General features: G+C 41.0%; 1 protein-coding gene across 1 annotated transcript in view; it reads left to right on the plus strand.

Annotated features, from left to right (window-relative positions):
- LOC146861608 (contactin-associated protein-like 5) overlaps window positions 1–18,306 on the plus strand; it is a 1,183,739-nt gene that overhangs the window by 747,856 nt on the left and 417,577 nt on the right. Inside the window, exon 12 of the mRNA XM_085646457.1 lies at window positions 9,057–9,176. Coding sequence (XP_085502583.1) covers window positions 9,057–9,176 — 120 coding nt within the window. The remainder of the gene's footprint in view (window positions 1–9,056; window positions 9,177–18,306) is intronic.

The raw sequence follows: 18,306 nt of genomic DNA on the forward strand, positions 1-18,306 counted from the left end.
GAGAGCAGTCCCACATACACTGCTGGCAATCACTAGTTTGCCTCTGCCCTGAGAAACATCAAATGGCATTCCGAACCAACAGCAGTAAACCGACTGTGGTTTGTTATATGGCTCGACCAGACTGTAAAGCTGACAGGGTTCTGTCAGTGGGATTTGAATTGAAAATTGAATTGAAAATAAATTTATTGAGCGCGGTTGCTGCCCAGGGGCGTCCAAGCGCTGAGGTGAGACAGAGAGACGAGACGGAGCACCGGGATTAGAGCTCGGAGGCTTTGGCAAATAGTAATGTCTTCAGCTCTTTCCGGAACGAGAGCAGGTCTGGGTTGGAACGAAGTGAGCAGGGGAGGGTATTCCAGAGCTTGGCGGTGTTCAGTGAGAACAGCCTACCTCCGGACCTGGCTCTCTTCACTCTAGGAACCACTGCCAAGAAGGCCTTAGTGGAGCGGAGGTTCCTGTTTGGGTGGTAAGGGATGACAAGGTTGTTGTTGATAGCGGGTCCCGTCTTCCAGAAGGCCCGGTGCGCAATACACAGCGCCTTGAATGCCACTCTGTGCTTCACTGGCAACCAGTGAAGACTTTTCAATGCGGGTCTGGCTGACTGGGTTCGCGGAATCTGCAGCAAGGTGCGAGCGGCGCAATTTTGCACCACCTGCAGCTTCCGGAGAGTCATCTCAGGAGCCCCTACATATAGGGCATTATTTGAGTCCAGGCGGGACTGGATGAGACCTTGTACTGCCACCTTCTTGGCTTCTAGAGGCAGAAGTGGGAGTACTTTCCTCAAAGTTCTAAGTATGCCAAAGCAGGTGGCGGACAGCTTGGTGGCCTGCGTGGAAAAGGAAAGCTTCTTGTCCAGCCACACTCCTAGGCTTTTAACGCTTTCCTTGGGAGTTGGGGGAACGCCCAGAACTTGGGGCCACAAGGAAATGAAAGGCACTGGCGAAGCTGGGCCTAGAAGCATGAGCTCTGTTTTTTCTCCGTTCAGTTTGAGGGAGGAGTTGGTCATTCACTCCTTGACGTCCTCTAGGCAATTCAGCAAACCTCCCTGGGGTTGCCTGATGTTTTCTTGGGCCAATGAAACCACTAACTGAGTATCGTCGGCGTACGACACGATTTTGATGTCGTACGGTTCGACGATCCCAGCCAGTGGTTTCATATAAACATTAAATAGTACAGGGCTCAAGGAAGAGCCCTGTGGTACTCCGCAGCTAAGAGGTTTGCTGGTTGATACTGTGTCACCGTCGAAGATCTGGAAAGATCTGTCGGACAGGAAAGAGTCGAACCACCTTAGAGCGTCGCCTGAGACTCCGATGTCCTGGAGACGGTTCAGCAGGGTGGCATAGCTGACCGTGTCGAAGGCGGCGCTTAGATCAAGGAGGATCACTGCCACTGATCCTCCCCGATCCAGAACCCTTCGAGATTCTTCGGTGACCGCTAATAAGGCGGTTTCGGTGCCGTGCTTCGGTCTAAAACCTGTCTGGGACGTATCCAAAAGGGAGTGGTTTTCAATAAACTGGACCAGCTGGGCATTTATGTATTTTTTCAGCACCTTGCTAGCCCAAGGGAGGAGTGAGATGGGGCGATAATTGGAGTGGTCGTCGGGGTCCAGGTTGGGTTTCTTCAACAGCGCCCGCACCATGGCTTGCTTCCACGCTGTGGGAACAGAGCATGCGGATATGGACGTGTTTAGAAGTTCCAGGATTACAGGCAGAGTGGCTTCGTGTGCCTGTATCAGAACTTCTGGTGGGGCTGGATCACGTGGGGAGCCCGATTTAACTTGGCATGCTATTTTGGCCAGAGTGTCGAGGTCCAGAGGGGGTTTAGGATCTCTTTGGTTGGTGACATCTGTCAGTTAAATCTTTCTCAATTTTTTAGATATTTACAACTTAAACACGCTCAAGAAAGTTATGGTAATAAGTTAAGAGCTGAACCCAAGTTTAGAAGGAAAAGTGCCACAGGCATCCTCGGGAAAAAGATATATTGCAACTGTACAAATAATTGGTAATACATTCACCAGACTCATTTCTACAGTTGAGAGAGGTTTGGGAACTGGACTAAGGAAAACTAGAAGATGAGGACTGGATTGAAGGTGAGATGGTGCGGAAGGATATAGTCATCTCCCACAAACTCCAGCTCATCTATTTTCAATTTCTTCACAAATATCACTTTTCCTTTCTAGACTTAGGAAGATTGGAAGGGCTTGCAACCCAAGTTACCCAAGGTGTAGGCCCTCTCTAGGTACATACTTCCACATAATGTGGCCTTGACCAGTAGTGATCGGACACTGGTGCAAAAAAGGGAAATTTGGGACATTTGGGTAGGGTGGTGGGTACTACCACCCTAGGTGGGTAGGGTGGTGGGTACTAAAATATACTTGAACCAGACGATGATGTTATTGAGCATTATAGAACCCTTGACCTTTTATCGCTATTGGCTTATTGATCTCCATGAAAGGCCTGGGTCTGCACTGGCTGGCAGAATACACACCCTCTCTGAATGAGTGCACTAGAGGTATGAACCTCTATGCCAAAATGGAGGAACTGGTGTAGAAAGCAAGAGGGGTAAGAAAGCAGGCCAAGATATGTGGCCGATGGTGGGAATACTCACAAACAGTAGCATGATCACAACGATCTCTGGATAAACACTTCCCCGACTGTTTTCTAATTATTATTTACTGTATGTCACTGCATGTTTCTGTGTAACCTAATATAATGATGTAACTTGAGGTGCAATGTCTGTATTCATTGGTTCTGAACAAATTTACTAAAAAGAAATATATACAGATGTAAATTATTTAATTGATCATGTTCATTTATTTTCTTTTTATCCTGTTATGTTTATTTCAACTATTTATTTTTTAATTGCTTTTGTTCTGATTCATTTACTTTTTTTAGTAGCATATAATATTTTTTGAGGGATATTGGGACTACAGAAGAGCAGGTGGAATGTTTTTATTTTTTATTTTTTGTGTTTTTATTTTTAACTAATATTTAATTATTTTTTTAATGATTTTTTTACATTTATTAGGTAATTTAGTAGATTGTTTGGTTGTTTAAATAACAAGGGTCGGAGTCATTCCTTACAGCATTGTAATTGGGCTCTTAATGTTCTACCATTTTGAAATGATTGGTGATATGCTGAGAGGAAAGACGGACAAGTACCATCCAGGTACCTGCAGCAAAGCAGATCACAGCCATGCAATTGAAATCAAAAACAGATACTTGAGCACTTGAACAGACAGCTCTCTCACATGCCACCTTTATAAAATGGTTTGCCTTATAGTCAAGACCCAGCTTTGTTCCAAGTGAAAGAACAGTCCCCCAAAATAGTTCAATAGGGATTACGACATTGGAATGTTGTGAGCTCCATTGAAAACAATGGAGTGCTCTGGGCTTCTAATGGCTGGTAGAAGCCCGGAGCTCCAACATTCCAATGTTTGACTTTGTTCACAGCTGGTGCTGTGAACAAAGGCCTCTTGGAGCCCGCGACGATTTAAAACCCCCTAGCGCTCTAAGAGGCGTTTGTTTTCACTAAAATTAGAACATTCTGTCCACTAGGGGTGGAATGTTCTAGTAGCCTTAAAGACCTCTGTAGCAGGCTCTACTGGCCATTAAAGGATCGCTCCCTTGTAAAAGGCCCTCTCCTTCGGCTCAGGGCTTTAACACTGGAGTGGGCATTTAATGGCCATTAGACCATGCTACAGCGGGCTCTAGGGCTATATTGGGGTTTTCCAAACACCATATAATAAAAAATGCTGGTCCTACTGCTATGTGGAGGTAGAATACAGTATGTACAACCAGAATTAGCATAGTCATTGAAAAAATATATTTTAGTAGACAAGACTAATATTTTCACCATATGCCCTTCTGTCTCTATTAAAACCTGGTAATAAAAATATTTATATTTTCCAATAAGGTGGTTATCCTCAGTTGATAAATCGAAATGCCTTAATCAATTAAAGTTCATAAAGCAAAATCCTATGTCTATTACACCATAAGAATGTATCAGTCAGTCGTAAAACTGGTAACACTAAAGGAAGACAGCAAACATTTGCACCTAATTCTTTAGAAAATATTGACCTAAGAATTCAAGTGGTAACCATCCATATTAACCAACTCAGATTTATTTTGCATACATAGCTTTAAGATTCAGATGAAAATGAGGGAGCAGCAAGGTGGAGTAGCTGGAAAGAGGAATATAGCTACATAATTTGCAGGGGGAAGTAGAAATTGAAGCAGGCACAGGTGGGTACTTGCAAATACAAAAACATTCCTACAAAAGTGTAAGTTAGATGAAATTCACTAAAGTTACACCCACATCTAACGCTAGTGTTTCAGCCCAAATCTACTCAATCAAGTTTTGGAGAAAGTCACACACCACAACGGTCACTTAGAGGTACATCAAGAGAATGCCATTACCAGATTCAATCACCAATCACAAAACCTAAAACGTAAAGCAACATTGTCACATACCTTTATATATTGCATACACCCAAATGCATCCCATTGTACCAGTGTTAACAAATAACATTTAAAGAATAATATTAATGTAAAAAAAATAGTTCTATAAATGTATACATTGCATATACCAACACAAATATACTATAACAGTAAAAACCTAAACTAAAAAGTAACATCAATACAGTAAAAACATTTATGATAAATCAAATGGTCATATACCATTAGATACTAGGTGCAGCTCTATATACCGCATTGTGTAATTATGAAAAAATAAAACAAATTGCAGACAGCTATGCAAATTACATTATAGCATTGCATACAATAGAGATGCACATACATAGAAAATTACAAATATGTAAATTGTTTACCAGCTTATCTCACATCTAACACTCAACATGACAGTTTAATAAACTACAATCCATGTCCCACACGCACACCCACACAAGTACACATCCAATCAGTGTTTCACAATAAAATTGTTGTTGGTGTTTGGTTCTACAGTATCTTGCAGTACAAGTAGTAAAGGGCAGAACCCATAGTTGATCTGTATTTATGTGTTTCCACTTTTGATGATTGTCAGGTCTGTATTTTTTTCTCAGGTGCTGCCTGATTCCCTATTCTTTTTGGTTTGTGGTTCTAAATAGCATAGGTGGAGATGTCTGACCAACCTTTGTATATCTTCTTTTGGCAGGCATCCTAAAATATGCAGGTAAAATTATCAGTACTAACTTTATTAGGCATATTTTGTATGTGTCCTCACAACCCACATAATGAGGTGGGGCACATGCTCCTCACACTAGGGGGCCGATTCCAATCTAGGGAAAAAGGCGGTACAAATCGTTGTATGGAGCGTTTTTCCCGTACGACTCGTACCCGGTAAACTTTTCTTACAACCTAGGAAGTACGATTCGTACAGAAAGCCTCTTTCCATACAAATCGTACAAAAGACCATACGGCTAAAATAAACCAACGATTCTGATCCGGAACAGCTTGTAGGCGACGTCTGTGCGTATTTAAGCAGCGGTTTCCAGCCCAGCAAGTACGATTCGTCCCTACGGCACTCCGTATGGCTCTTTTCTTACGGGAGCCAAAAACAGCCGTAAAAGCAGGGGTACGAGTCGTACAGGCATACACCCCTGTGCGTTGTGTATGTACGGTGCGTACCCCCAGTGCGCATGTACTGTACGTACCCCCAACATCGTGTACCCACAACATTGCATACCCCAACACCGCGTACCCCAACATCGCGTATGTACGCACCGTACATATGCGATGTTAGGGTACGCACAGTGCATACGCGATGTTGGGGTACGCGATGTTGGGGTACGCGATGTTGGGGGTACGCACAGTATATACGCGATGTCGGGGTACACGATGTTGGGGTACGCGATGTTGGGGTACACGAAGTTGGGGTACGTGATGTTGGGGGTATGCACCGTACATACACAACGCACGGGGGTGTATGCCTGTACGACTCGCACCCCGGGAACAGCATTTCCCGGGATACGAGTCGTACAAAGTTCGCTTCGTAGCGGGTAATGGCATTCCCCGTGTACGGGACGTTTTCCGTACAAATCGTAAATCGGAAAGCCGGTCCGGATCGTACTAGTACGGTCGGACTGCATTTTTACAATTTGTACGGAAAAGTGTCCGGGTCCGTCTCGTACAACTTTTCCCGATCCGATTTGTACGGATCGGGCCGAGCCGTACAAATCGGATCGGGAAAAGTTGTATTTTTCCCGTATGAATCGTACTTCACGGGTCGGACCGGACTTGTACGATTTGTACGGAAAAATTTACCGATACGAGGCGTACGGGAAAAAAAAATACAGGATCGGAATGGGCCTCCAGGTGTAATTCTCCACCCAGAAGTATTGAATTTCATTTGGATGGTGTTAGACCTTGCATCCTTGGCATGGTAGCCACTGTAGTTTTGTTTCAACTTCCTGTATTTTTGACTGTATGCTGGATTTTGTTTTTGCTGGTGTTTGTACTCTAGGCACTTTACCTCTGCTCGTCAGTGGCAAAGTACACATGCTCCCAGTGTAAATTGTGATTATGATTGGTTATCCATGATTGTCATATTTTATTTACTAGTAAGTCACCAGTAAAGTGCACTGTGTGTGCCTAGGGCCTGTAAATCAAATGCTACTAGTGGGCCTGTAACACTGATTGTGCCACCCATATAATTAGCCCTACAACCACGTCTCACACCTGCCACTTCAGTGTCTGCCTGTGCAGTTTTAAACTGCCATTTTGACCTGCCAAGTGCAACTAGTTGCTAGGCCCAAACCTTCCCTTTCATTACATGTAAGACGCCCCTAAGGGAGGCCCAAGGTAGCCCCATGGGCAGGGTACAGTGTATGTGAAAGGTAGGACGTGTACTGGTGTGTTTTAGATGTCCTGATGGGTCTTCCTGAGCTACAGTTGTTGGAGGAGTTGTCCTTGACACCTGACTAGGGCTGTGCCTGACCTCTTAGAATGCTTTCTCCACCCCCCTGTAGTGTGTCTGGAGCCAAGTCAGGACAACGCATGGTTCTTATGAACTACAAAGACTTTCCTTTGAAGTATGCCTACTTAAAAGGCTGAAAGGGGTATAAGCATTGGACCTCTGATCCCACATTTTTATAACACTTCTGGACTGAGGACTCTGCCAAGAAGAAGAGCTGAAGAGCTTTCAGGAGGAGTACTGCCTCTTTGCTGTGTTGCTGTGCTGTGTTGGCCTGCAGTTACTGCTCCTGTCTCAGAGCAGTGAAATAACTGGACTTTTCTGTCTTAAATTGTGCTTTCCGAGTTCTCCAAGGGCCTTGCGTGTGCTTGCCTCCTGTTGGAAGTCTCAGAGACATCAAAGACTTTATCTGTAGCCCCCCTTAAATCCTCTGCTGGGAGTTTTGACCTGCCAAGTGATGCCAACTACAGTTCTCGGCCCTTGGAGGTAGATTTGCTGCTTCAAGAGCTGAAAATCCATGCTTCGCCCTCCAGCACCGATTTTCCCACAGCAACCTTGCCATGCGCTTGAAAAACGAACGCATTGCTGTGGTGCGGCCGACAAATCGACACAGTGCCGGTTTGTGGCTGATAGAACTACTGAAGCCCAACTGCAAATCCTTGTGTATCTGACTTCGATGTAGGCCCTACTGTGTGGCTGAAGTAATCAATGCATCACCTGTCAACAACTGTGGAAATCGAAGCAGTGTCTGTTTCACCACCGCATCGACCCATTGCATCTACATTTTCTGCGCATCGCACCTGTGCGCCAAGTTTCCACCTCATCGCCCGCAGTAAGGAGCCACCTCTGAAAATCGATGCATCGCTTCTGCATGCAGTTTTTCTAAACTGTTGTGGTGTCTATTTGTAGTCTCTTCACTGTGTTACTGTGTGTGTTTTGTACAAATGTATTACACCATGCCTCTGAGATAAGCCTGACTGCTTGTGCAAAGCTACCAAGGGGATAAGCAGGGGTAATCTTGGGTGTGTAACTCCCTTACCCTGACTAGAAGGAAGGAACCCTCCTTGGATAGGGTGGAAGCCACTGCCAACTAGATACCCCCATTTCTAACAGGTGGAGATGTATGCCTAAACATAGACATACATCTAGAAGTGCAGACATTTCTGCCCATATATTTTTCTTTGTGAATAGGGCCATTCATCCCTAAAGTATGATGAGGGTTGGAAGTACACACAGCCTTTATTCATGATACGTCGATGCAGTGATAACCTTTTTTGTGGTTCATGAACAGGGTGACTTTAGATGATTGACAAAGATGGGAAACAACCTTTGCATCGCGGTCATTAAACCGTGATGCCTTTACAACGTGGTTGTTACAACAACCGCGTTGTTACAACGCGATGCCATTACTACGCAAGTCATTACATCGACTTGCAGTAGATGGCGCTCTAACATAAGGAATAGTATAATTTACTATTCCAACACCCTCCCTACTGTTGCGTAGGCTGGAGTTGGAATAGTAAATTATACATTCCTAATGTTACGGCGCCATCTACTGCAAGTCGATGTAATGACTTGCGTAGTAATGGCATCATGTTGTAACAGCACGGTCGTTGTAACAAATGCGTTGTTACCTACCGCGAAGTAAAAGCACGCGTTGTAACGTGCTATATGCACAAAGATTGTGCTTGGATTGTCCATGTCTTCTGTAAATATATTCATGGTTTCATATCACTTGTCCATGTCATCCCTTTCTCGTGCATGGCTTGCAGTGTCAAATGCCAGCAAGTGGGAACCTCCCTATGTATTATCACACAAATTTACCACAAAGACCCTAGATGTTAGATTATTGTCAAAATGTTCATTGATGAAACAAGGTTCAACAAATTGCATTGAATTCACAAGCCAAGATGTCAGTAATCAATTATATGAGATGGCTTAGGTATTTCACAAAAGTCAAATGTTGACTAGAAGAGTTACAAATTATTTTAAGAAAGCTGCAAGTAATACCCTCTCTGGATCAATGGTAGAACAATATTACATGGAACATTTGATGAGCTCTAATATTTAGAATGTAATGCACCTTACTTTGTACTGGTTGATATTTGCAAGTTCATCGAAGTAACAGCTTATATCTGTCAATGTTTCAGCAATTTATGAACAATCATGTGAAGCTTACAGGCACTTGGGAAATTCTTCAGGTTTCTACTACATCGATACAGATGGAAGTGGACCATTAGGACCCATGAAGGTTTACTGTAATATCACAGGTAAGTTTTGAGATTTTCAATCTATACCTCTAAATCGCTTAGTATATTTTAAACCAAACACATTTCTCTCTTCACGTCTTTGAACTACGGAAAATGTATTTCATGCAGTCACTATAAAGTGGATTTTTCTGACAGCCTCAAAGTTGAAGGTAGTTGTGATACATGTAAAGTAATATTTACTTTAATTTTCTGAGAGCTATTTTGTGAGCAGTAATGTTTCCAGAGACTGAAGATAATTCGAAAAATAAAAAAGATTAAAGCCAATACAATTTTTCTTTACTTTTGTAATAGAGAAGGAGCTGTAGAAGACCCATTGACAAATAGCAAAATGGCGTCAAAGGGAGTCAAAGCCCGGAGCCTTAACTTTCCTGTGAATCATTGTTAGAAATTATTTTCAACAAATGATTATTGATTAGGTTGGGCCTCCAGAAAGCTCAAGATGTTTGCTCAAAGCTAATGTCATCATGCAACACACAAGACACAATATACACATACACAACATGCCCATACACATATATACAGATTGTGAAGTGGGGTTTTGGACAACCCTTTTCATCTACTGACAAGAGTGGTTCAGCGTGCTTTGAGCATTAACTTTACAGACATTTCCTGGTGCTTCCATGCTACCCTCTCAAATTGACAGTGCTCATTGCTTTCCCTGCTCCATTGTGAACTCAGAGCACCCACCAATCACTTTGACAAGGAGTGGGTACATTAAGTCCAAAAGCTTTGCAACAGGGGAAAGCTGCTGAAAAGAGATCCGTGAAAATGTGCTTAATATGTACCATTTGTGACCCATAACACTGCTTAAGTGAGATCGGTAGTCTTTCTGGCAACATTACAAAGTTGTGAGAGATTGTGCAACTAGTTGTGGTAGAGAATCAGCCATGCAGGCAAGTATGTGTGCTGTCTTCATTTCTGTCCACTTTAACCTTGTGCTGGACCATGCCAAGTTGCCCTCTTCCCGAAACCCTTGTCCCATGAGCAATGTACCTCTGTATGCATGGCAAAGGCTACCCAGATGTGGACTGTGTAGTAATGGAGCCACCCGGCCTGTAGTATACTTTGCTGCTGTTCGCATGCACCTGGAGGGCGTGCGCGCCTGAAGGTATAAATAAAAGGGCGCATGACCGCTCGGGGTCTTGGCCCACACTATACAAGTGTGTGAATGTCATATTTATGGTGTCCTGTCCCCAAGGCCTACCTTGGTCCATGTGCAGCGGTCCAGGTACACTTAGATCACAACACATGGCACCCACCTTGTCCGCAGCATCAGTCCCACTTGACACCTACAAAGGGGGTCACATACAGCAACCTGAGCCACGGCAAGCGTCCAGCACACAGACACAAGGTAGGAAATATTAAACGTTTGATTTTGTTTTTGGATGAGTGGTGCAAATGGAACGATGTATCAAAATGTCTTTTATTCGCATATACAAACTGTGATTCTAGCTAGGGCGGCAGATCTCAAATCTGGGGAACCGGGTTCAAGTCTCGCAGGGAGGCACAAAAGCTTGTGATTCTGGGCAAATCAGTTAATCTCCCCGTGCCTAGCAAAAATGAATGAGTCCTTGTGTAAGCAGCTGGGGCTCATTTAAAGCGCTCCAATATCTTTGGGTCAAGTTTGCACTATATAAGAAATCCGAAGGAAAAACTAAATGTTGGGATTGGGTTGAGAGATGTTTTCATGTGTGTTTCTTTAAAATATTACATACATGTAAAATTGGAAGTCCGCTGGATTAAAGTCCTCGAATGGAGCACCATCCCGCATGACACTTAAATAAAGTACTGCCTTTTAAGCCAACATCGCTTTGCATTCTGTGATTTGTAAGTTCAGGTTTAGAATTAGAGAAATTGTAATGGCCAGAACACATAGCAGTCTAAGCTGCAGAACCAGTAGAGAAATAAAGTGCTATATGTCACTTGTCAAATATGCCTTCTGCCCACTAGAGGTTAAGGGCTGTTGTGAAGGAAGATACTTCACAGAGAGGATTCATGTGAATAATCCTTTTTTTCCAGCCCCGCACAGGAGTATACAGAAACGCCACTGACAACCATTACAGCTGGCATTAACTGTCCCTTGGTCAAACCCCATATTCCAATTTAGATTCCTGACTCCGCCCGTGTCGAGCTTCAACACTAGACTTGGGCCGAGACAAGAATCTAATAACACAACAAGGGCCTCTCCTGTCAGCTGGGAGAAGTTCAGACTACGTGACCATGTAATACTTGGTCTCGCTGAAGAGGTGGCCATTGGTAGTGCCAGATTAGCGTTAACTGTGTTGGAATTTTTGTCAAAAATGAATACGGAGACCACGCTGTCATCATTATTCATGGTTGTCTCCCTTATTTTAAGTAAACATCACCCATAGTGTGATTTATATATATTTATTGGTGCAAACGTTGCTTGAGATGAACTCTTCCTGTCAGCCGCGGTCGGTAGTAGGAGTAACTGCAGGGCGGTGATGTGGGGAGGCGGAGGGGCAGGGTGGGGGGTAGTAAACTATGGATTACGGAGGTTTACAGGTAAGTTAACATATAAATTAATAAAACGAATTTCGTTGCATGCACTGCATCCCCAAATGCGATGCAGTGCACACAACTAAATTCGTTTTATTAATTTATATGTTAATTTACCTGTAAACCTCCGTAATCCATAGTTTACTACCCCCCACCCTGCCCTCCCCCTCCCCCTCCCTACGTCACCGCCCTGCAGTTACTCCTACTACCGACCGCGGCTGCTTCCTGTACAGGGACATTTTCTAATCAGTTAATGCTTCTGAAAGGCAGCAAAATTAGTCACATTTCAGTGGGACATATCACTGAGCACATGCTTGCACCGACAAGAAAATGCTTAAAATGGCCAGTGCGAATAGTGTCATGCATTCTGGACAATCTTCACATGCAACATTTAGAGATTCAAATCCAGAGTCTTGGAAAAAAAGAGAAAAGCAATGAAGACAAAGGAGGCTGACCCAAGGAGAGTTCAACGGGGACAGGTACAAAAACCTGTGTCACAGTTGCAAGGGGAGATTAGCCTTAAACAAGGAGACCATGAAGGCTATTTAATGTGCTGCAAAAGGTGAACAGCGTCATCATCTTACAAGAGAACAGCACAGAGGAGCAGCCAGACTCAGAGCACTTCAGACCTTTCAGATGCTTGCGCTCTGTGGAGTGGGGGAGAAGCAAACAATCAACGTGAGCTAGAGAACATGTTGACCTACGTCTCTCCAAGCAGGGGTGCAGAAGAGAGCCATGGAAGAGTATTGCCATTTCTATATTCCTTTATTATTGTTCATGTGTTTCGCAGGGTTGGGAGTAACAGACGGCTCCGACTCAGGAAAAGATGTCTTAACACACGAAGGAACAGACACAAAGAACCACATCATTATAAACTTAAATTACTGATAACCAGTCATAGCAGTATGAAAAAAACACATTAGCTCTAAAGATAAATGTTTAAACTCACTGGCAGTACATCTGGCTGTATTTGATATCCTATGTGATTTGAAAAGAGATATGTGTCTGCTTCAAGAAACACATTCCCTTATACAAGATAGTTATTATCAAACATCTAGATGGTTTTCCAGACAATATTTCTCTTCTGAAAAAAAGAGGGGGTGTAGGAATATTCATTGCCCATATGTGAAGTGACAAGTATTTTCCCAGATGAAAAGGGCAGTTCCTTGATTCCACTGCTCAAGATCGCTCATATAAATTTACAATAACTAAATTTTATGCAACAAATGCAGAACAGAACAGATTCCTTAAAGATGCCGTTGCCGAGGTTTTAGAAGAAGCAGGAAAAATAGTTATAGAATGTAATCTTATAGTTGTTAAGGACTAAGTCAAAGCTAGATCCTCTATGAGATTAGGACATATAGTTAGACGTTTAAAAGAATATTAAGAATGGTTCCACAGCAGTTGATGTTTAGTGCGCCCAATATAAAGTTAACTTTCTTTTCCTTAAACAATAGTTCATATTCTAAATTACACTACTTTCTGGTATCCTCAATTATGTTCACCCATATACACAACACAGATATCAGCCATATTGGTCCTTCTTACCATGTCGGGGCAACTACAATATTATCCACCCCTAGTGCACACATAGCAACAAAAGCTGCAAGGGTGCCTAGGTTGGTATTTGGCAACCACAAGTATGCAAGTTTTAAGAGAGAGCTGAAGGGTGCCATATCTTAGTAGATATGGTGCTCTTCAGCTCTCTGCTGTTCACACAATGCAGCACAGTAACTATGCTTGCTGCCCCACGTTGCGTGAACATTTTATAAATATGCCTGAAGTGTTTTATGCAATAATTGTGGTAGGGCTTCTGAGTTGCTGATGATACATCATATGCTAAATAATGCTATATCATCTTTTTTTTTTTTTAATTGTCTTCAGATTTGGATCAGTGACAATAATGTCTGATCCCCATGTCAGTACGACTTTCGTTCAGGGCTAGGTACAGTGGAGCAGTGCCTGAACTTGCACCTGACTATGAGCAAATATACCATAGCCATGTGCTCCCCACTGTACCTGGCCTTTATGGATTGATCTTCTGCATTTAATTGCATTAAAAGGGCCAAGCTATGGATGATCCTGATAGATTTGGGGGTGGGACTTTCCCTGGTAAGTTTTTTGCACTCCTTACTCAGAAATTTATGGGCCAGGGTGTGATATGGTTGGGCAAGATAATCCTATGATGCCTTCCCTTTAGCTAGTGGGGGGTGTCTCTGGGGTGCATGATGGCACTTCTGTTTTTCATCATCTATATTTTTTAAGTTTAAAGGTTTTTATTTGATGAATAAAAACAATTATAGCATAATACAGAAAATATACAGGATTAATATCATAAAACTAGAAAATGATGGTAAGGCATTATATCAAAAAGAGGAAAGTAGGAAGGGAAAGAAAAAGAAAAAGGGGGACAGAGAGTGTGAAAAAAGAAAAAGGAGAAAAATATAATAATTGAATAGGTAAAACAGTATTACAAATAAAATGTTCCTAATGCATTATAACAGCATATAACAATAAAATAGAAACATTTACACAACAAAAATTGCAAAAGTCATGGTGGTTTACGTACTTCTTCCACGGAGGGTTCATGCAAAGACATCTTTTTGACAGATACATTTAAAAAATATGTGACAGGTAACCAAAGTAAATTTCTTTTGATTGCGAGCGAAATGGGATAAACATAGGCTCTAACTAACCTATGATTATAACAAATTCCGTACCACTATGCCTGAAAAGAAACCGCAGAGGTATCCTTCCATGATTTTGTAATTTGTTGCAAGGCAACAGCAAGGAGTAAATCAATAATGTGCACCCCAGTGGTTTTGAAGCCCAAATCTCAGAAATGCTTCAGAGAAAAATATGAGTGAAGAAAAATGGGATATGAATATGAAAAATATTGTTAATGTGTTGCCAGATACGAGTTCAGAAAGTATGAATTAGTGGACAAGTAAATAACATATGTTTGAGGTCCGCAAATGTATTGGCACAGGACCAACAGGTAGAGGGAATGTTAGGGTCGAATTTGTGAAGTTTAGCAGGAGTGAGGAGAAGTCTATTATAAACAAAAAATAGGGTCTGTTTTGTATTAGCTGCTCTAGAGGATTTCCATATTTTAGCCCAGATTTTATTCCAAAGAAAAACGGAGAAGGATTCACCAAGATCAGATTCCCAACTATGTTCTACGTCTAACTTGTCTCGCGAAAGGGTGATGTTAGTTAAGAATTTATAAATTTGAGAGGCAGAGGGTGTATTATATATAATTGAAGTTATGCTAGTGGATGAAGGGACAGGAGGAGGGTTAGAGGGTAAATCATTGTAGGAAGATTGAGCTGCTGTAATCAACGATGAGTATCTGTGCTGACATGATGAGGGAAGAGAAAAACGAGATTGTATATTTGGGAAAGGGATACAAACACCATCTTGGAAAAGCTGATGGGTCCATTCAAGGCCTTGAACAAACCAATCTTTCCAAAAGATAGATTTATTATTAAGTTTGATATGTGTATTATACCAAAGAGATGAATTAAAAAATTGTGTACGATCATCCTGTGAAGAGAAAAAGAGAGGTTGGAATATTTTTGGAGCATTTTTAAGAATGGGAAAAGTTAAAGAGGGAGGAGTATGGGAGAGTGAGATAAATTCTTCAAAAGAGAATGGATGAAAAAGAGATTTTTCAAATTCCACCCATAAAGGGTAAGGTATAGAAGAACAGCAGATTGTTTAAGAAAGAAAGCAGAATGGTCGGAGTGGAAATCTGGAAATTAACGCCTCACATTTTTTTAGGTCTTTTAAGTTTAGAAAGGGGCATTCTTGCTGTTTTATTATGCCATAAGAAGTTGGATAGAATAGTATATAGCTTTTTGTAAAAAGATTTAGGAATATTGATTAGGATATTAGATAAATAAAACAATATGACGGGAACTAACATCATTTTTATGGTATCCAGTCGACACCACCATGATAAACACAAGGGGTGCCATCGCAAAGTGGATACAGATACTACTGATAATAACTCCTTCAAATTTAGATTAACAGCATCTTTAATAGAGGTAGTGAACCATAATCCAAGGTATTTAATCTTGTTTGGATCCCAATGAAAAGATGAAACAGAAAAATCAGCATGAAAAAAGAAATTATTTAAAAGAAGAATTTCACATTTATCAGCATTTCATTTATAACCGGAGACAAGGGCAAAGGGATCTACTTCTAACAAAATAGCTGATAAGGATGTCTGTGGATTAGAAATAAATAATAAAATAGCATCTATATATACTGAGAGTCTTAAAAAAATGTCCTAGCTGTATTTGATCTGATTTTAATTAAGAAAGGTTCCAGGGCAAGAATAAATAATAATGGGGAAAGGGGGCAAGCTTGTCGGACTCCTCTATGTAGCGAAAAAGAAGGGGATACAAGACTATTGGCTGAAATGAAGGATTTGGGAGAGGAGTATAATAAAGAAACATAATTGATGAATTTTGGGCCAAAACCAAACCAGGCAAGCGTTTGAAAAATAAAGGATAAACTGACTCTATCAAACGCCTTCTCAGCATCTAATGAAATTGCTGCTAAAGAATTGTTATACTTTTTGGATTTACTTCATACGTTAAAAAATAGTCTGGTATGATCAGATAAATGACGTCCTTTAATAAAACCACATTGTTCATTCCCAATCAAATGAGGTAATAAGGAGGCTAAGCGAAGGGCAAGTATTTTTGCAAAAAGTTTATAATCTAAATTGATCAAAGAGATGGGTCTATAATTTTTGCATAAAGTATGGTCTTTGTTTTCTTTAGGGAGGAGACATATTAAGGCTTCTTGAAAGGATCCTTCAGATTTCTGAGTAGAGATAAAATGTTGAAATAGCTGATAAAGTTTAGGAAGAAGGATCTGGGAGAAGTGAGGGTAGAATTCAATTGCAAATTCATCAGGTCCCGGAGCTTTAGCTTTTTTGATAGAATGAATGGCCGTCAAAATATCATTAGTTTGAATATCGTCTTCTAGGGAAGAAAAATCTAATTCAGAAGATGAGTGATAGAAGATAAGTAGTGAAGAATATCTTCTTGGCGAGAGGGGGATTCAGGGGTATACAGGGAATGATAGAAGTTTGTAAATTCTAAAAGGATATCTTCATTTTTATGAACCTGAGTGCCAGCTGAATTAAAATGTAATCAATTTTAGTTTGTTCTTTTTTAATCTTAAAATAATTTGCGAGAATTTTCCCAGCTTTATTTTGGGCACCATAATATTTAGCGCTAGATTTAAGCAAAATTAGGTTAGCAGCTTCTGTTGAAAGTGTATTAAACGAAAATTTGGCTTTAAGAAGTGCATCCAAGTCAGATTGGGATTTAGTAGAATAAAAGGATAGTTCTATTTGTTTAATATGCAAATTGAGTGTTTTTAATTTTTTGGAAGAGGATTTACGTTTCTGAGCTACAAAGGAAATAATGAAATCCCTAGAAGCAGCTTTGAATGTGTCCCAAATCAGTGATGGAGAAGTATGTGGAGATTCATTTTCTAGAAAAAATGTATTTGAAAAATGTTGAAAGGCTGGGGTAAAGGTGGGGTCTAGGAGAAGGGAGTTGTTGAATCTCCATAGTTTAGAACCCACCATGGGGAGAGCAAATCTAAATTGAGAGATACGGGAGCGTGATCTGAAAGCAAAAAGGATCCTATGTTGGAATGTGAAATAGGTTGTGTGAGGGCCATAGATATAAATAAGTAATCTATACGGGATGGAGAGAAATGTGCATGAGAGAAAAAGGTATATTCTTGAAGGGTAGGGTGGCATAATCTCCAGGCATCAACAAGGGAGCGTTGGGTAATAGTAGATGTGAATTGAGAATGAATAGTAGAGAGGATAAATCTAGATTGTGAATGTCTATCAATAAAAAGATCAACAATCATATTACAATCCCCACCAACAATCAAATAATCGTCACTGTATGTCATTAGTTTGGATAAAATCTGGGGCCAAAATAGTTTATCAGGAGTAGTGGGTACATATAAATTAAAAATAGTCAAAGGAACTTTCTTAACTAACAAGCAAACCGAAACCCATCTACCTTCAGTATCCACCTTTTGTGCAACAACTTGGATATCCAAATGTTTATGACAAAGAATAGCTTCCCCATTACGCTTCCCCGAACCAAGAGAAGCAAAAACATGGCCCACCCATTGTTGTTGAAGCTTGGATATCTCTTTTTGGATTATGTGGATCTCCTGCAATAAAACAATATCACCTTTCAAGCCAGCAATATGAGAAAAAACCCTTTGACATTTTATAGACAAACCCAAACCTTTAACATTCCATGATAAAACTTTTAACAACATCTTAATTTATGTAACAATAATTCAAAAAGCACAGTACTATGGAATAGAGAAAATAGTGATGAAAGAGCGAATAAGAAAAGAATAGTGTAGATAAATATCAAGGAAGAAGGAACATAATTCAAAAAGATCATGTAATAATTAATGAGAGAAGAGAGATAGAGAAGCCAGAAAGAGGAAAAGGAAGAAAACTTTACAAAATATAGAAATAAATAGGAAAAAGGGCCAGGGAATAAATATGTAGTCGAATAGAGAGACCAAAAGAGGATAGAAAAGAGAAAAA

The sequence above is a fragment of the Triturus cristatus genome, chromosome 3_1 (assembly GCF_964204655.1).
Source record: "Triturus cristatus chromosome 3_1, aTriCri1.1, whole genome shotgun sequence".
NCBI lineage: Eukaryota > Metazoa > Chordata > Amphibia > Caudata > Salamandridae > Triturus > Triturus cristatus.